The sequence below is a fragment of the Ylistrum balloti genome, unplaced genomic scaffold, assembly GCF_031769215.1.
Source record: "Ylistrum balloti isolate Yb309-2 unplaced genomic scaffold, AGI_CSIRO_Ybal_v1 Utg369724, whole genome shotgun sequence".
NCBI classification, from domain to species: domain Eukaryota; kingdom Metazoa; phylum Mollusca; class Bivalvia; order Pectinida; family Pectinidae; genus Ylistrum; species Ylistrum balloti.
The window spans coordinates 2,238,805-2,262,348 of NW_026781942.1; the positions used below are offsets into that span (position 1 = coordinate 2,238,805).

At 34.0% G+C, this 23,544-nt stretch overlaps 2 protein-coding genes across 7 annotated transcripts; one reads left to right on the forward strand and one right to left on the reverse strand.

Annotated features, from left to right (window-relative positions):
* Nucleotides 1-521: 521 nt before the first annotated feature.
* On the reverse strand, nt 522-11,189 carry LOC132565464 (uncharacterized). 5 transcript variants are annotated; one of them, XM_060230105.1, is made up of 6 exons: nt 10,432-10,504; nt 9,998-10,101; nt 9,183-9,285; nt 4,831-4,983; nt 4,236-4,337; nt 522-2,889 (listed from the first exon to the last, which is right to left on the reverse strand). In XM_060230105.1, exons 3-6 carry the CDS (start codon nt 9,193-9,195, stop codon nt 2,309-2,311), a joined length of 849 nt encoding a protein of 282 aa, XP_060086088.1. In that variant the 5' UTR covers nt 9,196-9,285; nt 9,998-10,101; nt 10,432-10,504; the 3' UTR covers nt 522-2,308. The 5 variants fall into 5 exon arrangements, with proteins under 5 accessions (XP_060086088.1, XP_060086087.1, XP_060086091.1 ...); XM_060230104.1 differs by having other exon boundaries at nt 10,424-10,476; XM_060230108.1 differs by lacking the exons at nt 9,998-10,101; nt 10,432-10,504 and adding an exon at nt 11,133-11,189.
* Nucleotides 10,737-22,729, forward strand: LOC132565463 (corepressor interacting with RBPJ 1-like). Of its 2 annotated transcripts, XM_060230101.1 has the most exons (10): nt 10,737-10,851; nt 11,991-12,085; nt 12,402-12,480; nt 12,796-12,860; nt 13,853-14,004; nt 14,229-14,332; nt 15,057-15,142; nt 19,128-19,231; nt 20,241-20,315; nt 21,283-22,729. In XM_060230101.1, exons 1-10 carry the CDS (start codon nt 10,780-10,782, stop codon nt 21,966-21,968), a joined length of 1,518 nt encoding a protein of 505 aa, XP_060086084.1. In that variant the 5' UTR covers nt 10,737-10,779; the 3' UTR covers nt 21,969-22,729. The 2 variants fall into 2 exon arrangements, with proteins under 2 accessions (XP_060086084.1, XP_060086085.1); XM_060230102.1 differs by lacking the exon at nt 20,241-20,315.
* The last annotated feature ends 815 nt before the right edge of the window (nt 22,730-23,544 follow it).

Consider the following 23,544-nt stretch of genomic DNA (forward strand, 5'->3'; position numbering starts at 1 on the left):
ATAATTCTGAGCGTTTTTTGGTGACTACAGTGACAACAGCTTTATTATAAATAATGTGTAGCTGATGAGAGTAGACATTAACTTGAAAAATGTTCACTTTTTCTTCATTGCCTATCATTTATATGAATGAATAAAAGCAAATGAATAGGGGCTCACATGTATATCCCCCTACCCCAATCTTGCAACAAGCCTTTTGTTTGCAATGTGGTCAAGGGTGACCATAATCAATGACTACCGAAACCTAAGTTGGTGTTGAACTTGCCAGTATGATGCTTTGGTGTGAATATGAACTAAATTTGCCCACGGTTTCATGAGATATCATGTACACAAGATTATCATGGATTCACTCCCTTGCACACAGAGGCCTGTTACCTAATTGGGTCTACAGTAAACTTGAGGAAAGAAAATTACAGTCATTTATGCAGAACTGCTTGCCAAACTCACATCTATTGTGATACTGGCCACATTGAAAGCCACAAAATTGTTTTGAAAATAAATTTTAATATAACAAAGGATACAGAGATGGATCAACATCTATATTTCATGTTTAATGTTTCTGTTTGTTTGGCTAGCTGTCATCAGAACAACAGTATAAATATGTACATAGCTAAGGAAGGAATTCTGCCCCAGCTGGGGCTTAAACCAGAAATCTTTTGGCTGTACACTAAACTGATTCACCAAATGGAAATTCCCACAAGCAGAGGCTAGTTATCAATCAGGTGACTGATACTGTATTCTCACTAGCAGTGGCTGTAATTAATCAGGTGTCCGATACTGTATTCTCACTAGCAGTGGCTGTAATTAATCAGGTGACTGATACTGTATTCTCACTAGCAGTGGCTGTAATTAATCAGGTGACTGATACTGTATTCTCACTAGCAGTGGCTGTAATTAATCAGGTGACTGATACTGTATTCTCACTAGCAGTGGCTGTAATTAATCAGGTGTCCGATACTGTATTCTCACTAGCAGTGGCTGTAATTAATCAGGTAACCGATACTGTATTCTCACTAGCAGTGGCTGTAATTAATCAGGTGACCGATACTGTATTCTCACTAGCAGTGGCTGTAATTAATCAGGTGACCGATACTGTATTCCCACTAGTAGAGGCTGTAATTAATCAGGTGACCGATACTGTATTCTCACTAGCAGTGGCTGTAATTAATCAGGTGACTGATACTGTATTCTCACTAGCAGAGGCTGTAATTAATCAGGTGACCGATACTGTATTCTCACTAGCAGTGGCTGTAATTAATCAGGTGACCGATACTGTATTCTCACTAGCAGTGGCTGTAATTAATCAGGTGACCGATACTGTATTCTCACTAGCAGAGGCTACTTATTAATCAGGTGACCGATACTGTATTCTCACTAGCAGTGGCTGTAATTAATCAGGTGACCGATACTGTATTCTCACTAGCAGTGGCTGTAATTAATCAGGTGACTGATACTGTATTCTCACTAGCAGAGGCTGTAATTAATCAGGTGACCTATACTGTATTCTCACTAGCAGTGGCTGTAATTAATCAGGTGACCGATACTGTATTCTCACTAGCAGTGGCTGTAATTAATCAGGTGACCGATACTGTATTCTCACTAGCAGAGGCTACTTATTAATCAGGTGACTGATACTGTATTCTCACTAGCAGTGGCTGTAATTAATCAGGTGACCGATACTGTATTCTCATTAGCAGTGGCTGTAATTAATCAGGTGACCGATACTGTATTCTCATTAACAGTGGCTGTAATTAATCAGGTGACCGATACTGTATTCTCACTAGCAGTGGCTGTAATTAATCAGGTGACCGATACTGTATTCTCACTAGCAGTGGCTGTAATTAATCAGGTGACCGATACTGTATTCTCACTAGCAGTGGCTGTAATTAATCAGGTGACCGATACTGTATTCTCACTAGCAGTGGCTGTAATTAATCAGGTGACCGATACTGTATTCTCACTAGCAGTGGCTGTAATTAATCAGGTGACCGATACTGTATTCTCACTAGCAGTGGCTGTAATTAATCAGGTGACCGATACTGTATTCTCACTAGCAGTGGCTGTAATTAATCAGGTGACTGATATTGTATTCTCATTAGCAGTGGCTGTAATTAATCAGGTGACCGATACTCTCAATATCTACTTTGACATGTATGAATAATGTATTTGAACCTGAACATTGATCAAAATTTAGATAATAAATCCAGTCTTGAGAGTGTCATTTTGTTTAAATTCACCAAAATATATATCTTATGAAATTGCATGTTGCAAGATAAATGAAGTGTCATCATAATGGATAAGGCACAACTGCTTAAGGACACCACATTTTCTTAATCTCATCTAAAGCTGTATGTTTTTCCAAGTAGACAAGTCCATTACACAGATGTTGTCGGTCTTTGATCTTCCGTTGTTGAATGCATAAATTAATGGCACTGTAGGACTGTTCACGTATGTCATCACTATTGTTGAGGGAAATAGTTTGTATATCGTTTTCATTTAGACCAAAATACCGTGCTAGACTCTGGAAAGTCAGCGTTAACTGTTTTCCGACCTTACGTGCATCATTGCTGTCAACTCTATTTTCAGGGTTTTTAATTACATCCTTGTACTTGAAGTCTTCTGGCTTCGGAGCCTTTCTTTCCATTAGTTCATCAGCAAGGTCTACACGGCCAGATTCCCTTAAAGCAGTGTTGATTTGATTAATTCGTTTTTCGTTGTCAGGGTTCTTGCCATACCATGACCATAAGACATTGAAACACATTTCATGACGGTTAGATTTGCATCGATTTTTAATTTCATCTACTTTTGCTGAATCCACGCCCAGGTATGCAGCCATTTCAGATATCTCTTTGGACAATTTATTGGCTAAGTAGTCAAGATAGAACTGCCAACCTGTAGGAAAATACAATAGCAATACTAACTCTAGATAATTAAATCACACTTCACAAGAAATAGTATAAACGATATTGTTATCTTTGCACCTTAAAGTTTTATATATTGCTCTCACTTAACCTGGGCTGTGTATTTATTGTTATGTTAAAAGAGTCTTGCAATAAAACAAATAAACGGAATGAATTCCCATTGAAACAGCCTATACAAGTTCCTGAAATACAGCCATACAACCCCTTCTTTAATTTCTTATTACTGTTTTGTGGGCAATCAATTTTCTGGATGAACATTACTCAAGAAATCATTGATACTAAAAGTCAGTGGTAAATCTACCAGTATTTATCATTTCCTGTATGTATGAATTTGGGATTAAAATCTAATAGTACCCACATAAAAAAATGTATCTACCTTAAATTTGTGTTAATGGACATACACTGCATATTTACAAGGAGGTCTTATCTATCCATATCAATATCTGGTGGACTAATTTGACAATTTTTATGTTTTATGTGTTTATATACAATGCAATCCAGTTATTTATGTCACATAATTTGACAATTTTTATGTTTTATGTGTTTATATACAATGCAATCCAGTTATTTATGTCACATAATTTGACAATTTGCCACTATGATCATATTAAAAATTTCCAGCTGTCTATCAATACAGCTTCTAATTATCCTTTTTTGGGGATATCGTGGAGGTGTAATGGTTATGCAGTTTGTAATTTTTTGGACAGTGCATAAATAAAAAATGTTCCTTCTGTTATCGTGTTTCAAAGTCCAATATATATATATATGATGTATTCATGTATATATCACTAATGAAAAGAACCACAAAACATCAAATCTTGATTTCTTCTTTTTCTTTTACATTGTACATTTTACTTAAGATCATCAAAGTCAGCTCCTATACCAAGATGACTCTATCATATGACTGCCTGGTTCCTTTTTATATACCATAGTTTACATGGCTGTGATAGCTATGTTAGAAAAACATTCAAAAGCTCACATCAAGACTGATGTTCAACAGATGCAACCCTAGCTGGTTTGTATTTTACGGGAAGCGATGTGAGGAATGGGTCAGTACTGTCATGATTGTGTTCTTTGTCAAGACATTTTACCCTGATTACCCTATATGGCAAATGAAGGGCCTCAAGAAGTTTTCCAAGAAGAAACAAACTAGTATGTGCAGTTGTGATTGTGTTCTTTGGCAAGGCAATTTACTCTGTTTGTTCTAGATAGCATGCTACTGACCTCCTGTATGTTGTTCATAAATCTGGTTATTCACAGTGTAATAAACTGAGCAGACAAAAACAGTGAGTTTCATGTCATGCATCCAAATCTTACCAGAGGCATCACAAGGGTAAACTTTCAGCTTTGTTTCCAATGCTACCCCTGATACAGCTATCTCATGGTCACTACTGCTGGAACTGACAGGAGCATCAGTTTCTAAAACAAAAATGAAATCATACACTTTTTCTCATTGTGATCCTGCAATAATCCTAAGAGGCATGAAATTTATCTCTGATGGAGGTGGAGGGGAGGAGGGGGGCTTCTTACAGGACAATGATATAGCTTCTGTTGAGGGTGCGCTTCCAGGCATGGGCTGATTGTCAGATCAAAAAAACAATTTTTTTCTGATAGTCATATGTTAGAATTTTGATCAAAGTACAAAAATTTGAATATATGTAGCAGGTTTTAATTTACATAGGTATATATGTTCTAGCATTGTGCTGGAGGAAATTTCTCTTTAGAGACAAATATTTGGGAAAGGTATTGTGAAGATTTATCTAACATTTTCTGATAAACTCTGCAGAATAGTTAATGATAGAGTGAAGGACAGATGGACGTATCAATGTATGCCTGCACGGAAACTGTCCTTTCTATAGGGTATCAACAAAATCTATCAAGATGCCTTCTAATTTGTGGTCATCACACATACCCAAGGCCAGGTTACTTCCATTTGAAGGTGTTTGGTTTTGATTGGTCACCTGTGCACTTGATGGTTGTGTCACTTCTGTTTCCATTTCTTCTTCTAAATGACCAGTTCCACCTTCTCTGTTATGATGTATTTCTTCTGTCATGGTAACAGACCCTGAAATGTATTATTTTGTATATAAATGAATGTAATGATTGATATTTTGTATCATGACAACTAACAGAGTGGCTAGGTGACACAGTGGTGATACACCTTCATGCAGATGTCCAGGATTTCATTTCGGAACAGACGTGTTGTATGTCTGCCCATGTAGGTTTAAGTATACGTTGGGTAATTTGTTTTGCACTTTTTGTAAAATGAATAAAACTAAATCCTTTTTACAAATTAATTCATAATCTTATAAATAAATATTCCACATTCTTTTGTTTCTTTTGACAAACACAAAAAGCTGAAAATCCGCGGGTGAAAACACAGGGAAAATACACATTCCTGTCTAGCGCCACAACCAGTATTCAAACACTATATACAAACCACACCAGCTCCCTCCTTTTATACCACTCCCCCTGTTTTTCTTGAGATCTCTTAAATTTTAATCCAAGACTCAAAAAAAAAAAAAAAAAAAACCAATTTTGCTGGACACCAATGTGAAAGTACTTGGAAAACAAACATTCCAGTCAAATGCCCTGATAAGGAATCAAACCTGGGCCTCGGTGTGACAACTGACCAGCCCAATCAACTGAGCCAAAGCAGCATACACCAGCGAAATGCTTACAAAATTCTTAGTATATAATCTATTGAAAAGAATACAAATTTGGAAATAATAAAAAGTCAAAATACCAAAAGGGGAAAACAATTCTTAAGAGAAAGAAATCTCAGGACAGGATTAAAATACTGAAATGCACAAACGGGTTATAACATTATGAAATATTGTGAATCAAAATGATGCACGTACTCATGTTGAGGTTTTCAAGCCTATCATGTTTTGAAAAATGGTTTTAAAAAAGGGAGAAAATATCTGGACAAGACAAAAATGTTGAAAAAAGCAACGAAAGCAAAACACAATGGACAAAAAACTGTAATTTGTAAATTCAGGATGACATGAAAGCAAACGCAATTTCACGCAATAGTTATGTTATAAAGCCTACCCACTCCCTGAAAAATAGGTGAAAACTTTACTATGCTATATTGTTAGATCAAACTGCCCCGCAGCAAAACACAACATCATATGGTGAATGGACCCACCAAGTCTGGAAGAAATCGGTTGTAAACTGAAAGAGGAGATCTCCGGATAAGGTTAGCATTATGGAAACAAGGGATCGTAACTCTTCTCAATTGAAATAAACTGTCGTTTAAGGGAAACACAACTTCGTGCCATGGTAAATATGTCTACCAAGTATGAAAAACATCGATTGAAAAAGGAAGGAGGAGATCTCCGGGCAAATAAAAGTTTACAGTGCCATTCTATAATACGTCACGCCAAAATTTTTGACCTACGTATAAAAATCAAGATTGTGGGAGGCACACAAATTGCATAGAATTATTTATTTGCTGGTGTTAATATTTGATGTTTTCCTATTGTTGCAGGTTCAATAGGACTACAACATTTAAAACTAGCTTAAACAGTAAAAGTATGTCTATAAATTGGTATTCATGTATGTAGGTCAATAAAACAAATACGTATTTTTCTTAGTATAATAAAATTAAATATCCCGCAAATATTAACAACCATACAATATAATATTACTTGCATGTCAAACATTTTTATGGATCAAATAATATAAATACATAAACATATACGAAGACACCATTTAAAATTCAACGAACGAAACCAAAGTACGATTTGATAAAGGACCCGATTCACGGTTCATGTAATTTTGCCCAAATCCCAATTTAATCTTTATTGTGTGTTATTTGTAGTAGCCCAACAGACTCCCATGGGTGTGAGCTAGGGTCGCATCTTTCTCCAAAACTTGTTTAAAAACCTATAATAAAAAATTATGTTGGATAAAATAATTTTCATTAAAGCTTGCTGCATGTTTTGAATTCAAATATAAAGCTAGATATTGCAAATTAAAAAAAAGTCCAATAAATCCAAGATTTGGAATACTGTTTGACATACTAACAGTTGCTGGTCACCTAGAATATTTACATATTTTGTGCAACATATTGGTTCTTAAAGTACCGAAAATGTTATGGAATTCCGGGACCGGTAAAATCGTTCCAGGGACAGAGTTTCTTGTGAAACCTCTGTAACTTAATCGCAACCAATATAATTACTCTATTCACTATAGCAAAGACTGCAATATCTGCAAAACTATAGCATCGAGAAATAGTGAGAGACTGAAATCACAAACCATGCGTGTAGGTTTTAAGGAAAAGAATAACAACACTGCCGTGTCATTCAAGGTCGTGTAGTTACATCGTGTAGGACATGAATAACATCATCATTGCAACACCATAATGAAGAATCTATCGTCTGAATCGATGGTCTCTTCGGGTCTGGTTTGCGTATTTTTTTCATTAGTATTAGCCCAATCATAAAACGAATGAGCAAGCAAGATAACCTTAACCCGCGTCCCTCGAAGCCATGTGTGAACTGTGTTAACACCATAGGACCGGGGGTGCGGTAGTTGCTCTCCAGAACTGGAAGCAATCTATCCATGAAATTCAGTCTATAGCGTGACAACACAAAGAAAAGGAACATTTTTCTAGAAACATTTTCGGCAGTTATCTTAATATATTTACATTTGCATTATCGCTTTATAAACTGACCAGAAAGATGCGTGATTCGAATGTTTTATGACATTTATGGTCGATATTAATGATATGTTGCATATATCAATGTTAAATCTATATTCAATATGTTACTTGTTATACAATTGTGTTATCACTCTATTTCTATGCTTTTATTAAATTGAAACGAAACCTTTTTTTTTACAATGAGATATCATTGATCTTACTTATTTATATGTTTCAATGTATTTAATATATACCACTGATTTGTAGCTCTATTACCCTGTATGCCATGTAGATTTTTTTGTAAACTGACCTCTTGTAATATACATTAGTATGGCTAGACAGAAGGAAAACCCTAATCATTTTCTCCAACAACCACAGTTTCAAACTAAAATTTTGAAATAAAGCTGAATTTGTATTTTTTTTAAAAAAAACTTTTCCCTTTGTTTTATCGACTGTGTCTTTTAATTACAACTTAAATGCAATGGCAGTTTTATCATGTGTGTTTTTGATAACAGAAATAAAATTATTCAAAAATGAATATACCGCATACAAAACAAATAAATCTATTACGAAGATAGTGATAGAATATCATATAAGGAATCATGTACGTAGTAAATACAATACTTGATTTAATAAAAGTTTTTTTTTTCATATGAATCAGTCCATCACAATCATTACAGAGATTTTAAATAAAAGCAAATGTTTTTAATCATCATTCTTTAACATTGTATGTTTTTAAAATTTGATTTAATGTTTTTACATAATTATAACAAGTTAATCGTTAATAAGTATTTACATATTAGTGTATTAAATTCAGCTGTGTCTAAGAAATTATTATTTATTTTTGGAGTATCTTAAAATTGGTGAATGGGTCAAGTGACAAATGATATAAACGAAAAAGACATGTGTGTTGGGAAATTGTAAGCGACTAAGTAATCACCAGTTTCCAAGTAAAAAATATTATTCTTGAGGAACAAATACTTAAATGAAGATTGAATACATAAGCAACTATCCTATAAATAATCTAGTAGTAGCTTGCTACTTAGGCAAAAAGTAGTCTATACATTTCTGGAATAACTTCCTAGTCGTTTATAAGCTTTACAATACTAACTCTTTCAAACGCAGAAATGCTCCAGTGCATGATGCAGCAATTTAAACAAAATGGCGGCCTTGATGGACCAAGGACATTGTAATTTAATATCATATATTTTGGCCAGTTAACCTTGTATAATGTTCTCGTGTGGTCAAATCACCCGATTTAATCAATATGTACTCGGATCAGCCATTAACATAAAACAATATAAATACATGTTTAATTATTATCATTGATTTTTAATAATCACCATATATCTCATGGGCTATCGTTTAAAGTGCTTGAAGAATTTCTTCTTGACTACGAAACTGATATCTAAAACAGTGTTTCATAAAGTCAGGAGTCTCCGTTACTAGACATATTGTCTGGTATAGCTACGGTCAGTGTGAAGAGCTTGAAATTGTTAAAAAGTCAACTTGTACAGAAAGCAGTAGGACCATGATATCACAAACATTACAAGAAGACAGATCTGACATCAACCACTAAACAGAAGTCATTTAAATATTCGTAGAAGGTAACTTACCTTGACCTGCCATTCTTGCATCTAACCGTGTTGTGCAAATTGGTACAATATTTTTTATCTTCTTGTCGCAATTGCCTTCTAGGAGACCTGAACTTCCAGATTCCTGGTTAAACGAAAAAGGCAAAGATCAAAGTATGTCTCTCAGTCCTCTAGATCTATCTCGATTTTCTCTTCTTCTCTTTTTCTGTTCTAATCTCTTCTGCTACATTAAACCCTATTAAGCTTTACTGAATTAGGGTGGGAAATTATTGAGAATTGAAGATATTGAAGGCCTACAGAAATTACCATATGAAGACAGGCTAAGAATGTTGTACTTTAATGAAATTATGGTTAGAAGCGGCTTCTAAACGCAGCCAAAGAGGGAATACCAAAAAAATCTTTCCACAAAGAGCAAATTCTACACAAAGAAGCAACTCTTTTACCATTAGATCAGCACGCATTTGGAACTCTTTACCAGAATCTGATATATCAGCACCAACCACTAACTGTTTCAAAAATCGATTCGAGAAATTTTGGGAAAATCATAATATTGTTTGCAATTATAGAGTCGAACTCTCTTTTTGACATTTAAATTTAATTAAGCGAAACTGACCAGTCTATACCACTGTATTACACTGTACATTTTGTCTCACTTTTTAGTATTAGTATTATGTTTTGAGTCCGGCGACGAGGATTCTCTAAATCCTGGCCCAGAAATAAACTTAACTAAACAGATACACACCAGAAAGATCATAATGAAACTATAGATGTATATACTCGGGTTACCCAACCAGGGATAAAGCAAATAATACAGTAAAACATATTCATAATATTACCTTTTTATGAAAGCAAAGCTCAGTAATGAAGGAGTAAACTAAAAGTGGACATTCCTCTTTCTCTTTCTGGGCGAATGGGGTGAAATGCGTACGCCGTTCCCGGCCTCGATATACGTAAAGTAAGATATGATTAATATCTCGTGAACAAAAAATCTAATAAATCTCAGTTTTGTTAACGTAAATCCAATTAAATATTAAAAAATCTGACATTTCGACTAAATTAATTAAAATAATGAAATTTTTTTTATATCGACGATTTGTTTTTGTTCAGGGGTGAAATTTTCCGAATTTTTTTTGCAAATGACAGCTATGATACGTTTTAATTTAAGATTTTTTGAAATTCCATTCTATATCATGGCAAATGCCTGATTTTAACAACATTTAAGTAGATTTATATAGAAAATGTTAGATTTATTTCTTTCTTACCTTCTTACCTGTTACAGGTATCTAGGCCGATGCCGGTATCAGCGTACATATTTCACCCCACATTTCAAGGCCATTTCCTGGAAAAACCTAATCTATAAATAGCTATGACATTGACTATGACAAAATGTCAAATAAAATCATGACATAATGTTCTAAACATTCATAAAAGATATATAATTAAAAAATATTACGCTATCCATAATCAAATTATTTATTTTATAATTATTATTCACTGCATGGATACCGGAAGAACAACAGTACAGCGATTTGATAACTTCCGGTTTCTGAACGACCATAGTACGTACGGTGAAAATCAAGAAATTTAACTTAGTCGTTTGCCGTAAAAAAGCATCAAGATGGGGAAGGGGTTCAATAATTACATGACCAAGAAGTTTTTTCATCCAGCAAGCAAGGAAAACATAAAACGCGTAAGTAAAATGAGACGTGAAATGTGTCTTGCAAAAGGCTTTTTAAGGCTGAAAAAAATTGCTGAAAATGTTTACTACTCTTAGGTCTCAGGACTTTCGCCGAGTGTGGCCAAGGGAATCGTTTGCACTATGATGTACATTACAGTGATAGTGATAAATCTAAATGAGTCTTGAAAGAAATGTAAAAGATGGAATTTCACCATCAATCCAGTAATGTCCCACATACGCACAACGCACCAAACTCTTCGTGTGCACATTTTCAGCACACATGCACTATTTACCTTAAAACAATCGCTAGACTGCAGAATCCATCGACGTCATCAGCCAGGACCACCTCTCACTGGACGTTTCGACTCCTATCCTGGAACGTCCTCAAGGTGGTGAGTCGACAGTGATTGGCCAAATCACTGCCCGTCGATGGATGGCTTCCAGCTCAAATCTTCTCTTCTCCACCAAAGCCAGCTGGACGACTTCTCTGCTGTGACACTATGACAATATCTAGCTTGTCGGTGAAAACCACAAATTTGTGTATACTATGTGAACTGGCCTTTTACATACCGATTCATATTCAATACTCCATGTTATTCAAACATTTTGAAATTCATGGTGTTTTTATATGGTCTATATCAATTGTAGTGAGTAGTATTGGATTGTATTAGGTACATCTACGGATCCTTGGACTATCTGTCCACCAACCACTACTAAGATATATACGAAAATTGCAGACAGACAGTAAACCTCCAGGCAATTATATTATGAACATCACATATGAGGCAAATAGAACATGAGGTTTCATTTAATGTAATATGTAATTACAATTGATTTGTTATTTCAACTAGAGTTATCAAGTTTTATGTTCACAGCAATTATATTACACTCATATAACATGATATATGAATCTTAAAAAATGAGTAGGTTCGATTTTCCTCTATTACCTTGCTTAGAATTGCTGCATGCAATAGCTCTGATATGGTTAAAAGCTTTTTAGGCTAAACGTACTCAGTACGCATAGCCTATTGCGACGGCCTTGTTTACTTTACAATGAGATTTCTATATGTAAATATGCATATCATACATGTTATACTATAGGAAATCAATTTACAAGAAAATAATCCTTTATTATTTTCTTCATTTTAAAGGTGTGGATGGCAGAACAAAAAACTCAATTTGATAAGAAAAAACAGGAGGATTTGTTAGCTCAGTATCAAAAAGAACAAGACATGTACAGAAACAGGTATGTTTATCTTACATTAAACTGAAACATAATTATATTCTAACTTAATACCAATGTAACAAATATTTCTGAAATCCATAGTAGAGATAATTCTGAATTATTGATCTAATGAAAAAAATTCAGGGTTTCTCATGGATTTGGTTCAATTTTCCATATAATATTCTGAGAATTCATTGAAATTTTCTGTAAAACATGGTAAAAATCCCTAAATGTCGTCCCAGAGTGATCTCCCCATAGCATTGCCAAGTCATGTGAAGCAATTTTATTCTTCATGGTGTATGTGTTATATTTATATGATGAATCTTCTGATTTGCAGGGCTCTGCTTGGGGATGAAAAAGCCAAACTAGGTTTGAGCTTTATGTATGATGCCCCACCTGGTATGAAGAAGAAAGAGGTATGGTTAAATTAATTAATTCTACCAGTATATTTCATTTTACAAACTTGTGATACCTTTATATACCCATACACTGAACTGATGGATGTTTCATGTACACAACACACCATAGTTAGCTTTATTGTATGTACAACATATATATATACTGCATGCACTTTAAGTTTTGAACAAAGATATAATGATGTGATACAGGTCTTTCAAGCTTACATTATTGGATAAATATTTATGTCCATTGAAATATTTTTGAATTTACAGTACTGGATACACAAAAATTTGATAGATGATTTTTGTTTAGTAATTTGTTTTGTTTCTCAGCAAGAAGATGGAGAGGCAGAAGTGAAATTTGATTGGCAGAGAAAATATAATGCCCCTAGAGAACAGTGAGTATTGGTGAGGTATAGTACAGTGGGAAACTACTTAATGTTACATTTGTCAGGGAAAATTGTAGTAATAAGTGGAACATGACATTAACAATTGACACATTTTTCTGCATGTCTTAATCCAAAAGTTAACTTTCTGATGCACCAAACTGTCTTGTGTCTTACATAAATTGTTTGAAGACAGAAATTTGAAATTTGATTTGTTTTCCCCTTAAGCAAAGTGATTTTTCTAACCTTTGTTTATCTTTTTTAATTTGTCATCTAGTATTATGAAATACGATAATGTCATATTCATAGTTTACACATGGTCAAATTTATATGTAACACAGCTGTGTCATCAGCTGAGGTAATTCATTCATCCATTACTGTGCAGGCTTCATAACAGAGTGTGTATCTGCAATTTGATAAGATGTGTTCTGAAGATTGCTTTCATCAAGCATTGCTGATAAAAATAACCAACCAAGTTGAACTGTTCACCTTGAAAAGCCATGTTTCATTGGCTGTTTATCAGTGGCTATATTGAATGGCCAGTCATATGTCATAAAACACAGCATAGGAAAATTTTGTGGTCACATTAAGTGGTTTCCACTGTATAGGAATGCTAGAATGGGGGTACTATATGCAATTAAATGTAATTGTTCTTCACTAAAGATATTTGTAAAGAAGTAAAAAAAAATTCCAATGAACAATTTTTCACCAAATGATGTAGCATTATGTGAGAAGTATCAGTTTTCATTTGCATAAAGAACACATGGCTTCAGAGGATTAAACCTTTATATAAACTAGTAACCTTTAGTTGTCTTGCTTTTTAATAACAATTTTAGAATCACTGAAGTGCTAGCAAAATCATGCATACCAAAAATGAAAAATGACTTGCACTTGTCATTGTTTACTTAATATATGATAAATCTTGACGACGATGTTATCAATATTTTTTTAGAATATCATCATGCTGATTTTCAAACAGAAATTAATTCATTTATGCATTATAGGTATGCTAAAGATGATGAGATGATTCGCGATCAGCCATTCGGTGTGGAGGTGAGAAATGTCCGCTGCATAAAATGTCGCAAGTGGGGTCACGTCAACACTGACAAGATATGTCCGCTGTTTGGTAAAGATCTCACAGCTGAGCCAGAACAGCGTAAGTAATAGTACACACATATATATATTAAGCATTCTCCTACACAAAATATTTAACATAGAACATTTTGTAAAGTTATGGGAGTACATGACCTAATATTTATCTAATTACGAAATAGTGTCATGATGAACTTTTAGTCATGACCTACTGTCATGCCCTCATTGATTGATAAGTATTGCTTATGATAACGATAAATAGCATTTTAATTTCATATTGAATTGTAGCGGAAAACAGTGCCTCCTCTCTAATAGAGAGTATGCAGGAGGATGGATTTGCACTCAAACAGAGCATCTTGGGGAGGATGTCCGATCCACGAGCTTCCAATGAGGTAATTCATGGTCATTTGCTGTTTTCATGTCTGGCCAGTTCATAGTTGGAAGTATGCAGTGTTACCTATGTCCATCACTCCATCTTTCTGTCATAATTTCGTTTCTGCTCATTTACTCTTTATCAGATACATATAGAACTGTTATTTGGTATGTAGTTGTTTGATGATAACATGAAGATCAAATTCTGATGTGGTTATGGTCATTTTATTTTTTCCAGAGTTCTGACCATTAAATTGAAAGAATTTTAGTTGAAATTCTAATTTTGAAATTCACAAAAACATAAGACCTTTGGATGACTTTGACTTATTTCAGTGAGGGAAAAAAGTCTGCTAACAGAAATTAATTTTGTTTTAAATTCTTTACCATTGATTCTGTTTGAAGAAATTTTATTTCACTTGTCAAAAGTACACCTCTTGACAAAACCAATAACACTAGAGGCTTCTAATTTCTTCTTGATTGTCAATGGGAGTATTTGTGTCGCTCCATCACATCTGGTTATTAGGGATATAGGCAATTCAACGTCATCTGAAAATTTCATTGTGCTATTCATATAAAAAGAAAAACAAAAAAATGATAGTTGGTCTAAATAATTAAGACTAATCGCAGCAGTACAGTGAACTGAGGGTTTCAGATTTTTTGTTTACTAAATTTGATAGGTTATTAGAGAAAACTTTATAAATCAACAGGATCTTTTTCTTACGAATTTATTTTGTTTACAATTAGCAAATCATTGACAGCGAGGATGAAGATGACCCAGAGGTCCAGTTTCTCAAGTCGTTGACTCCTAAACAGAAGAAAAAATTGCTGAAGTGAGTAAAAGGAAAAAGAGATGGAGAAAGAGTTTTACTCATTCATTATTGACAGTGGTACTATACGTTTTTTTTTTTTTTTTGATGTTTCAAATTTCTGCAGTTTCACCAAAAGCTTGAAAGCAAGTGATATACAATAAAACACACTTGTGTTGATCACTATTGAATCAAATACATGGGATTAGTCAAATGTTTTGTTTGGTCCCGATCTTTTCTCTTCTTTATCTTAGTAAATTAAACAGAGACAATTCAAAAACTGTTGAGTCGAATACTGCATTTTTGTCAAATGTATTTTGTGGTTCATCCCTTCTAAAAATGTCCTGGCTTCTGTCCGAATGACTTAATGTGATCAGTGTTAATGAGCCCTATTGTAATTTTCAATCTATCTTTAATCCCTGTGTTTACATGGGTGAACAGGTAGTAGTTAGAATTTATACAGAATTATGCAACCAATCTTTAAACAAAATACACTGTAGTCTGTTAACCATAAATCTACTTCTTCACGCGCATTGCTGACGGAAGCCGCAGGGAAAAAAATAATTACTGGATATACATGTACAAAGTGCAAGTTTTATATGATCCTATTTTCAGTAACATGTGTAAAGTTATGCTTCTGTGACATTGTCATGGCCTTCATTTTTTTATAACCTACCTTATTGCTATCAATGTTATATCAATGTAGAATGTTCAAAAATACATATTTATTGAGTTTTATTACGGCTTTTCACTAACTGGTGAAAAGACCTATTGTTTTTGTTATGTTTCTTATTATTCTTCTTCCAGTTTTGTGGGTTCGTAATATTTTAAATTGTAAAAGTTAGACATACAGTCTATACACCTCTTTGTAGATACGTATATGAAGTTGCTGATGCCGATTTTTTAAGTATGTCAAAAATCCAATGTGGATGCCATGACGTCATAAGTTAAAAACTTAAAAACGGCAATATCTCGAAAACCATTGATTGTACAGAGTTTGTGCAATAATATTATTTGTAGAGAATTTCCATATCTAACTTTTTCTCATGCCATATTAATACAAAATATGTCAAATAAAAAAGCTCGCTGTGGGGTAAAGTTTTCAAAATTTAACAAATTTTTTCTTTTTTTTTTTCAATTTTGAATTTTCTTGAAATTTTCTTCTTCAGCTCGACACAGAACATCCTTCCGATAAATTTAGTGTTTTCAGTTCTTCTGAAACGTTTACCATTTCCGCTGTACGCCATTTTGAAAATTTTCTTTGATCTTGTAAAAATGCCGACAAATGGGAAAAATTCGTTCTAGATTAATATTGCTGGGCTATATTTTATCAAATTGTTATTGAGAAGATTTCCCCAGATGTCTTCTACCATTTAGTGACACTTACACACAAATTCATCGGAAAAACAAAATGGCCGCTATGACATCATTTCTGATTTTACCTAAAATGCCGTAACTCAAGAACTGTTTAAGCTAGTGACCTTAGTTTTAATCATATTATTTAAATTAAAAAGAAAACACTTTTCACAAGAAAAAAACTGGGATCAAAGGTCAACTTCCGGTTTTCGGTAGGGGTCAAAGTTCAAAAGTTACAAACTTTGAAAAACTTCTTCTCAAGTTCTGCAAAGCATTGGGTCTCGATATTTCAGGTGTTAGATGTCTGTTTAATTATCTATCAAGTTTGTTAATATAAATGACCTGGACCCACTTTCAAGGTCAAAGGGGTCAATTATGTAAAAATCGTTAAATGGTAATTTCTCCATTGTTAAGCTGCCCAAAGTCTTCAACTTTGGACATAAAATATTCTGTGGACATGTCCTGTCGACTGATATAAGAGAAACGTACCTCAAAATTCAACTTCCGGTTTGCGGTAGGGGGTCAAAGTTGAAACGTGCTATTAAGGGTACCAATCTTTGAGAAACTTCTTCTCAAGTTCTGAAAGGCCTAGAGGCTGTATATTTCACATATATGAAGCATATGTAACTGGCAACAAAGTTTGATAATATAAATGATCTTGACCCACTTTTAAGGTCACAGAGGTCAATTAACTAAGAATCGTTAAATAACAGTTTCTCACTTTCTAGAAGGCACACAATGATGAAAATTGATTATAAACAGTCTGTGGACACTTCCTATTGATTGTTATAAGAAAAACTTCCCTGAAATTTCAACTTCCAGTTTTTGGTAGGCACAAATTTGGAAAGAGCTATTTACGGTACCAATCTTTGAAAAACTTCTTCTCAAGTTCTGGAAGGCCTTGAGGCTTGATATTTCACATATAAGAAGCATATGTAACTGGCAACAAAGTTTGATAATATAAATGACCTTGACCCACTTTCAAGGTCACAGATGTCAATTAACTAATAATCGTTAAATGACAGTTTCTCAATTTCTAGAAGGCATACAATGATGAAAATTAATTATAAACCTTCTGTTGAGACTTCCTATGGATTGTCATAAAAAAACTTCCCTCAAAATGTCAACTTCCGGTTGCCGAAAGGGGTCAAAGTTCAAATATACAAAATAGGGTACCAGTGTTCAACAATCTCCTTGTCAAGTTTCACAAGGTCTAGAGAACTAATATTGGGATTATATTGATCATCAGATGTTACATTTTAATGCTTGCAAATATGCATAACCTTGACCTACATTCAAGGTCACAGGGGTCAAATATGTTTGAATCTTTAAAAAGTGTATTTCTTCGTTATTATGTAGTTATATCTCCTTAACGTTTCAAGATTCAAAGTTCATCTTTGGATATGTCGTAGAGACTAATAAACAAGGAATCTTTCTCATATATTGTTATCAAGATAAATGTCAACTTCTGGTCAACTTGTCGCCAAAGAAGTGAAAAGCCCGCAAAATTGTTAACAATTTCTAGTTTTTTAAATATTGTTGATGGGACTTGTTACTCTTGAAGATATAAATGTGAGTACAATATTTGTATTATTTCAGGTACCTTTTTCGAGTTATGTGCATATCCACGTGTGCAATGCCGAGTGTTTCTCATAACATTTTATCTTTATATTCCTACTTACAACTGTTTATTTAAATAAATGATATCAGTAGTGTATAAAATTACAAAATATTTTTATTCATTAATTACTTATTCATTACTGTCACACCATGCTATGAGGCCAGTTTCCAGTAAACAACCAATGAAAATAGGGTCAATCTTAGATGCAAAATGTCTTCATTCATAGAAACACGGCTAAGTCAAACCATTGGATAAGTCTAACATTTTATTTAATCCCATCAACTTCGACTTGTCCATGTTTTACTGTATATTTTTTGACAGAAACTTAAAATTGTTTCCTTTACAAAATTAATTTCAAGAGATGTAGATTTAGGACTTTTTTCAGTTCTTGAAAATGGTGAAAAATAAAAACCCTTGAAAATAATAAGTTTTGCAGTAACTCACTTGATTGGATGTGAAAACAATGATTATCACCTTCTTTGGCCACATAGGTTTTTCTCAGGTGTTAAGAGTTTCTTTTTACATTTAAAAAAAAAATCCCGAAGTTTTAGTGCCCAATAAAAATTAATAGAACTTGTTTCACAGTTGTGAAAGTTACTTCATATCATTACTTAAGTAGCTACTGTTGTCCAGTATTGTGTACTAATAGATGTACTTTTTTGACCTATAAATCCACTGGAAGTTCTAAAAATAGTGCATGTGAATAGCTTCTTGGGTATGATGAATAGTCTTAACGGTTTGACTTTGAGGGGAAAACAAGTAAAAACATTAAATGGCCCTATTAATGTCCAAACTTTTGAAGAACTGGTGGAAATAGACAGTTTTTCTTGTAAGTCTTATTATTTGCATTGAAAGAATGTCATACTTGAACCAGCAGGAAACACTGTTAATGAAGATAGGTATGAAATCTGAAAACACTTTACAAATTTATGGAACCACATAGAACACATTTCCATCTTTATCTTGAAACATGGTGTACTTTATTGCTAGAAAGAATGCTGAACCTTTTTTGTATAATTTTATTGTTTACAGGAGGTTGAACAAACTTCAGGACAAAAGTTCAGGGAAACGAAAAGGAGATAAAAAAACAAAAAAGAAAAAGAAAAAAAGGAAGAGATCATCGTCATCAGATTCAGGTAAATAACAAGATTTTACACTAGAAGAGCAGGTATTGAAACTGAAACATGAACAAGAGATCCCAGAGGGATCTTGGCGCCCACCCATTTGAAGATCTGTTTCCAGTTCTTGAAGATTTGTTTATTTTTTTTTTTTTTTGTTTGTTACAGGTGTTGTAAATGTTCATGAACTGGTCTTCATTGAATGCATTCAATGATGGCACAAGATATTTTTATTAAGCACCTATTAGCAAATATCATTTGAAAAAGATCCCAAAGTATTATTAGATAGCAGTCAGTTACAGGTGGATAATGGACAATATGCTTGTGCTGTATTACTGTCGACATCATAGATGGCTGCCTGCGGGCCACCTCAATTTCAAATCAGTCCAAAAAAGGTACAATGCACAACTAGGGACCAAGGGAAACCAATATCTATGAAATATCAAAAGGATCCATCCAGTACTTCCTCAGATATAGCAGTAACAAGATTTTACTCTCAAAATCCAAGATGGCTGCCTGTCAGCCATTTTGATTTTGGATCAGTCCAAAAAGGTATAATGCACAAACTAGGAACCAAAGGGAACCTGCATATGAAATTTGAGAAAGATCCATCCAGTACTTTCCAAGAAATAGCAGTAACAAACTTTTACATCCTAAATCCAAGATCTGTTGGCCATCTTGAATTCGAATCAGTCCAAAAAGGTACAATGCACAACTAGGGACCAAGGGGAACTTGCATATGAAATTTGAGAAAGATCTATCCAGTACTTTTCCTTAAATAGCGGTAACAAGAATTGTTTACGGACGGACGGACCACGGACCATGGACGCAGGGCGATTTGAATACCCCACCATCTGATGATGGTGGGCTAAAAACAAAATGCCCTTTGAAAATATAATTTTCCTTTTCTAGTCTTACAAATCCTCAGTTCTCGACTTCATTAAAATTACAAACCTGCATACAAAGCATTCATTTGTATTGAAACACTTTGAATTTTAATTTATGCTCACCCATATTTCATATTCAGATGATAGTCCCAAAAAGAGACGACACAGAAAAGAGCTTCAAGTGGATAGTTTTAGCAGTAATAGTGATAGCTCAGGTGGGTTTGGAGTCCTAAGTGAGTTAAAATTGTAGTATTACCAGTGGTAACTCAGCGAGTCATAGTTCTAGTATCATTAGTGGTCACTAATTATGTCATAGTTTTAATATTACCAGTGATCACTCATTGAGTCCTCGTTAAAATTTTATCAGTGATCACTCATTGAGTCCTTGTTAAAATTTTATCAGTGATCACTCATTGAGTCCTTGTTAAAATCTTATCAGTGATCACTCACTGAGTCCTTGTTAAAATCTTATCAGTGATCACTCATCGAGTCCTCGTTAAAATTTTATCAGTGATCACTCATTGAGTCCTCGTTAAAATTTTATCAGTGATCACTCATTGAGTCCTTGTTAAAATCTTATCAGTGATCACTCACTGAGTCCTTGTTAAAATCTTATCAGTGATCACTCATTGAGTCCTCGTTAAAATTTTATCAGTGATCACTCATTGAGTCCTTGTTAAAATCTTATCAGTGATCACTCATTGAGTCCTTGTTAAAATCTTATCAGTGATCACTCATTGAGTCCTTGTTAAAATCTTATCAGTGATCACTCACTGAGTCCTTGTTAAAATCTTATCAGTGATCACTCACTGAGTCCTTGTTAAAATGCTATCAATCATCACTCATTTCCTATTATAGTTAAAGCGTAATCATTGGTCACTCATTGAGTTATAGTTGTAGTATTTTCACTGCTTACGTTTATTAAAGCTCTTGAAGTTTAGGTTCAGTCTTGTAAAAGTATAAAAAGTAAAAGTGTATTAATGAAGCCATCCTGAGAATTGGAGTAAAATTACATTTGAAGCTTTTCTGATAGTATTTTTGGCAGGACTTGCAGTAGTAGTTTTAAAGTTATGACGGTAAGGGAGAAATATAAGCATATGCTTTCAGTTGATGTCAGGAATTTTTATGGAGGATAGACATTTAGATAAGAAAGACTAACAATATGAAATGTATCATTTTTAGATGATGATCCAGTGAGAAAAAGGCCAAAGGAAGACTCAAAGAGGAAACACAAACAGAGAATGGATAGTGACTCGGATAGCAGTCCATATAGAGGCAAGCATGCAGAAAAGAAGCATTTGGGTATGCACATGCGTCAAAACAGCTTTGAGGACCGACATGGAATGATGGGAGGGAATCGACAGAAAATCCATCATAGGTCTCGTAGCAGTTCTGTGGAGGAAAAGCGAAAAGAAAGGAAAGGTTTTCCAGGTCAAAGCAAAAACCACCGGAAACACAGAAACAGCAGTTCTAGCGAGGACGAGAAAAAATTTATAAGGATGGAACCACGAAGTCAAAGAGATAGACATGATTCTAGTGATAAGGAAGTATCAAAATCTTCAAGAGGATCAAATCGAGACAAAACAAAACAATCAGCTGATGTTAGGGAAAGAGACTCCAGACAAAATGGTTATCAGTTCCAAGAAAAAAGGGACTCATCCTCTCGTCGAGACAGACATTCTCCAGTCATAAGAGGGAGAAAGGCAAGTCTTTCTCCACACCGACATAGGTCAAGGTCATATGAAAGAGGTCGAAGGTCAAGGTCAGGAGATAGAGGTCAGAGATCAAGAGAAGGAAGAAAAATTGAAAATAACAGACATAAAGATCGTCACAGTGTCAGAAGGAGAGAGAGATCAGACAGCCATTAGGAAATTTCATCCTTACAGGAAACGAACTTCAATATTTCTGTGTGCTATTCTTTTGACAATGCTACATGTTAACTGAAAAATAACATTCGTACATAAAGATATTTTTGGGGGTGCTTTCTTCAGATGAAACAGTCATAAAGTACATAATGACTTCTTTAAGGTCAATATTTCTTTGCTTGGGAAAACTTGTACATATGAAAGTTCAAACACTCCATACTATCATTATCCAGTTCCTAGCTTTATACATTATATTAGAGCAATAGCAAACTTCTCTACAATGTGATAATCTGTTTTCCAAATTAAAGGAAATTTACAGAATCAAATTTCAAACTGTTACCCTAAACTAATGTGTATAAGATCAAAGACGTAAAATCTGTTTGTATATTTGTAAATATATTTTATAAACTGGTGACCAAAACAAATTGAATTAGATATCAATGTGTGAAAGAAGTTACCTATAGATGTTTACAGTAAATCTGCTTAAACTCAGTTGAGATATGATGACTCTGACATGCTTGAGCCACCACATAATTATGTACATTTGACATACTGGTACTGTGTAATCTTAAATTACAATGCAGTACATAATTACAGCATGTGTTATTGTCCATGATCAAAAACTGATTAGCTCTGTGATCTCGTGCAGTTTTAACCGAGCAGTTTATACTGTACAAATGTATTAAAATTTAGATACATTTTATACTGTAAATGTTTCACTATGCCTCACGAGTTGTTTGTAAATGAAATTTTCCTTACCCTGACTAGATTTCATTGTTATCTTTTAACACCTTCCCTAATGCAGAATCTTGGAACTTTGGAATTCCTTTTTCTGTTGACTGTGAAATGGTCAAACTACACCCTAGGAAGTAATGAAGTTGTTTTTAATGAAACCTAGTTTAGATTTACTCTACTTTGACCGAAGATGACCAAGACAAATAACATATACAAGGATCTTCATTCAAAGGTCAAGGTCATTGGTATACACTTTGTTTATTGTCCCTCATCAACTTTGAAGGATATCTGCCAAAACTGAAAATTTTCATTCCTTCTCCTCAGAATATAGCTTAATACTATTTAGTGCTGATTATATGGCAAAGAGTCAATAACAAGAGTTCACTTTGATGTTTTTAAATTGTAAGTCCAAAAATTATCATCTCAACACCAAGATATTGTAGGAACAAATATTTTCCACGGATGGAAGGGTCTTAAAAAGTCCATTACCAAAATTATGAATTTCATGACACTAGAGTCTCACATTTCCCCTCTTGTGAAGGCATTTTTGAGCAACAATTCGTTAAATCTCCATTTGAAATATTTCAAACTTTGTTAGAATTACCATGGTTTACATATATTGGCCATGGCTGACCTCCAGGGACTTTGATCATATCACAAAGTCGTACTACCATCATTGAATCTTGCAAATTTTTTTTGGTGACACTTGAAAGTTACTTACCAAAATAACATTTATATTCAATATTGCTTACTTCAGGTAACTGTCAAGGACAATAGACCTCCTGTTCAAGTAGCAGCAATATTTTTTGAATTGCATCACATGGTTATATATTGTCTTTAATTA

What these genes read in the sequence shown, in the direction of transcription:
- LOC132565463 (XM_060230101.1), top strand. Translation starts at nt 10,780, where the DNA reads ATGGGGAAGGGGTTCAATAATTACATGACCAAGAAGTTTTTTCATCCA. An exon ending in CTGGTATGAAGAAGAAAGAG is followed by an intron (nt 12,481 to 12,795) that starts GTATGGTTAAAT and finishes TTTGTTTCTCAG; the next exon opens with CAAGAAGATGGAGAGGCAGA. An exon ending in CACAGCTGAGCCAGAACAGC is followed by an intron (nt 14,005 to 14,228) that starts GTAAGTAATAGT and finishes ATTGAATTGTAG; the next exon opens with CGGAAAACAGTGCCTCCTCT.
- LOC132565464 (XM_060230108.1), bottom strand. An exon ending in TGGAAGTAACCTGGCCTTGG is followed by an intron (nt 4,338 to 4,830) that starts GTATGTGTGATG and finishes TTTTTGTTTTAG; the next exon opens with AAACTGATGCTCCTGTCAGT. An exon ending in TTACCCTTGTGATGCCTCTG is followed by an intron (nt 2,890 to 4,235) that starts GTAAGATTTGGA and finishes ATTTTCCTACAG; the next exon opens with GTTGGCAGTTCTATCTTGAC.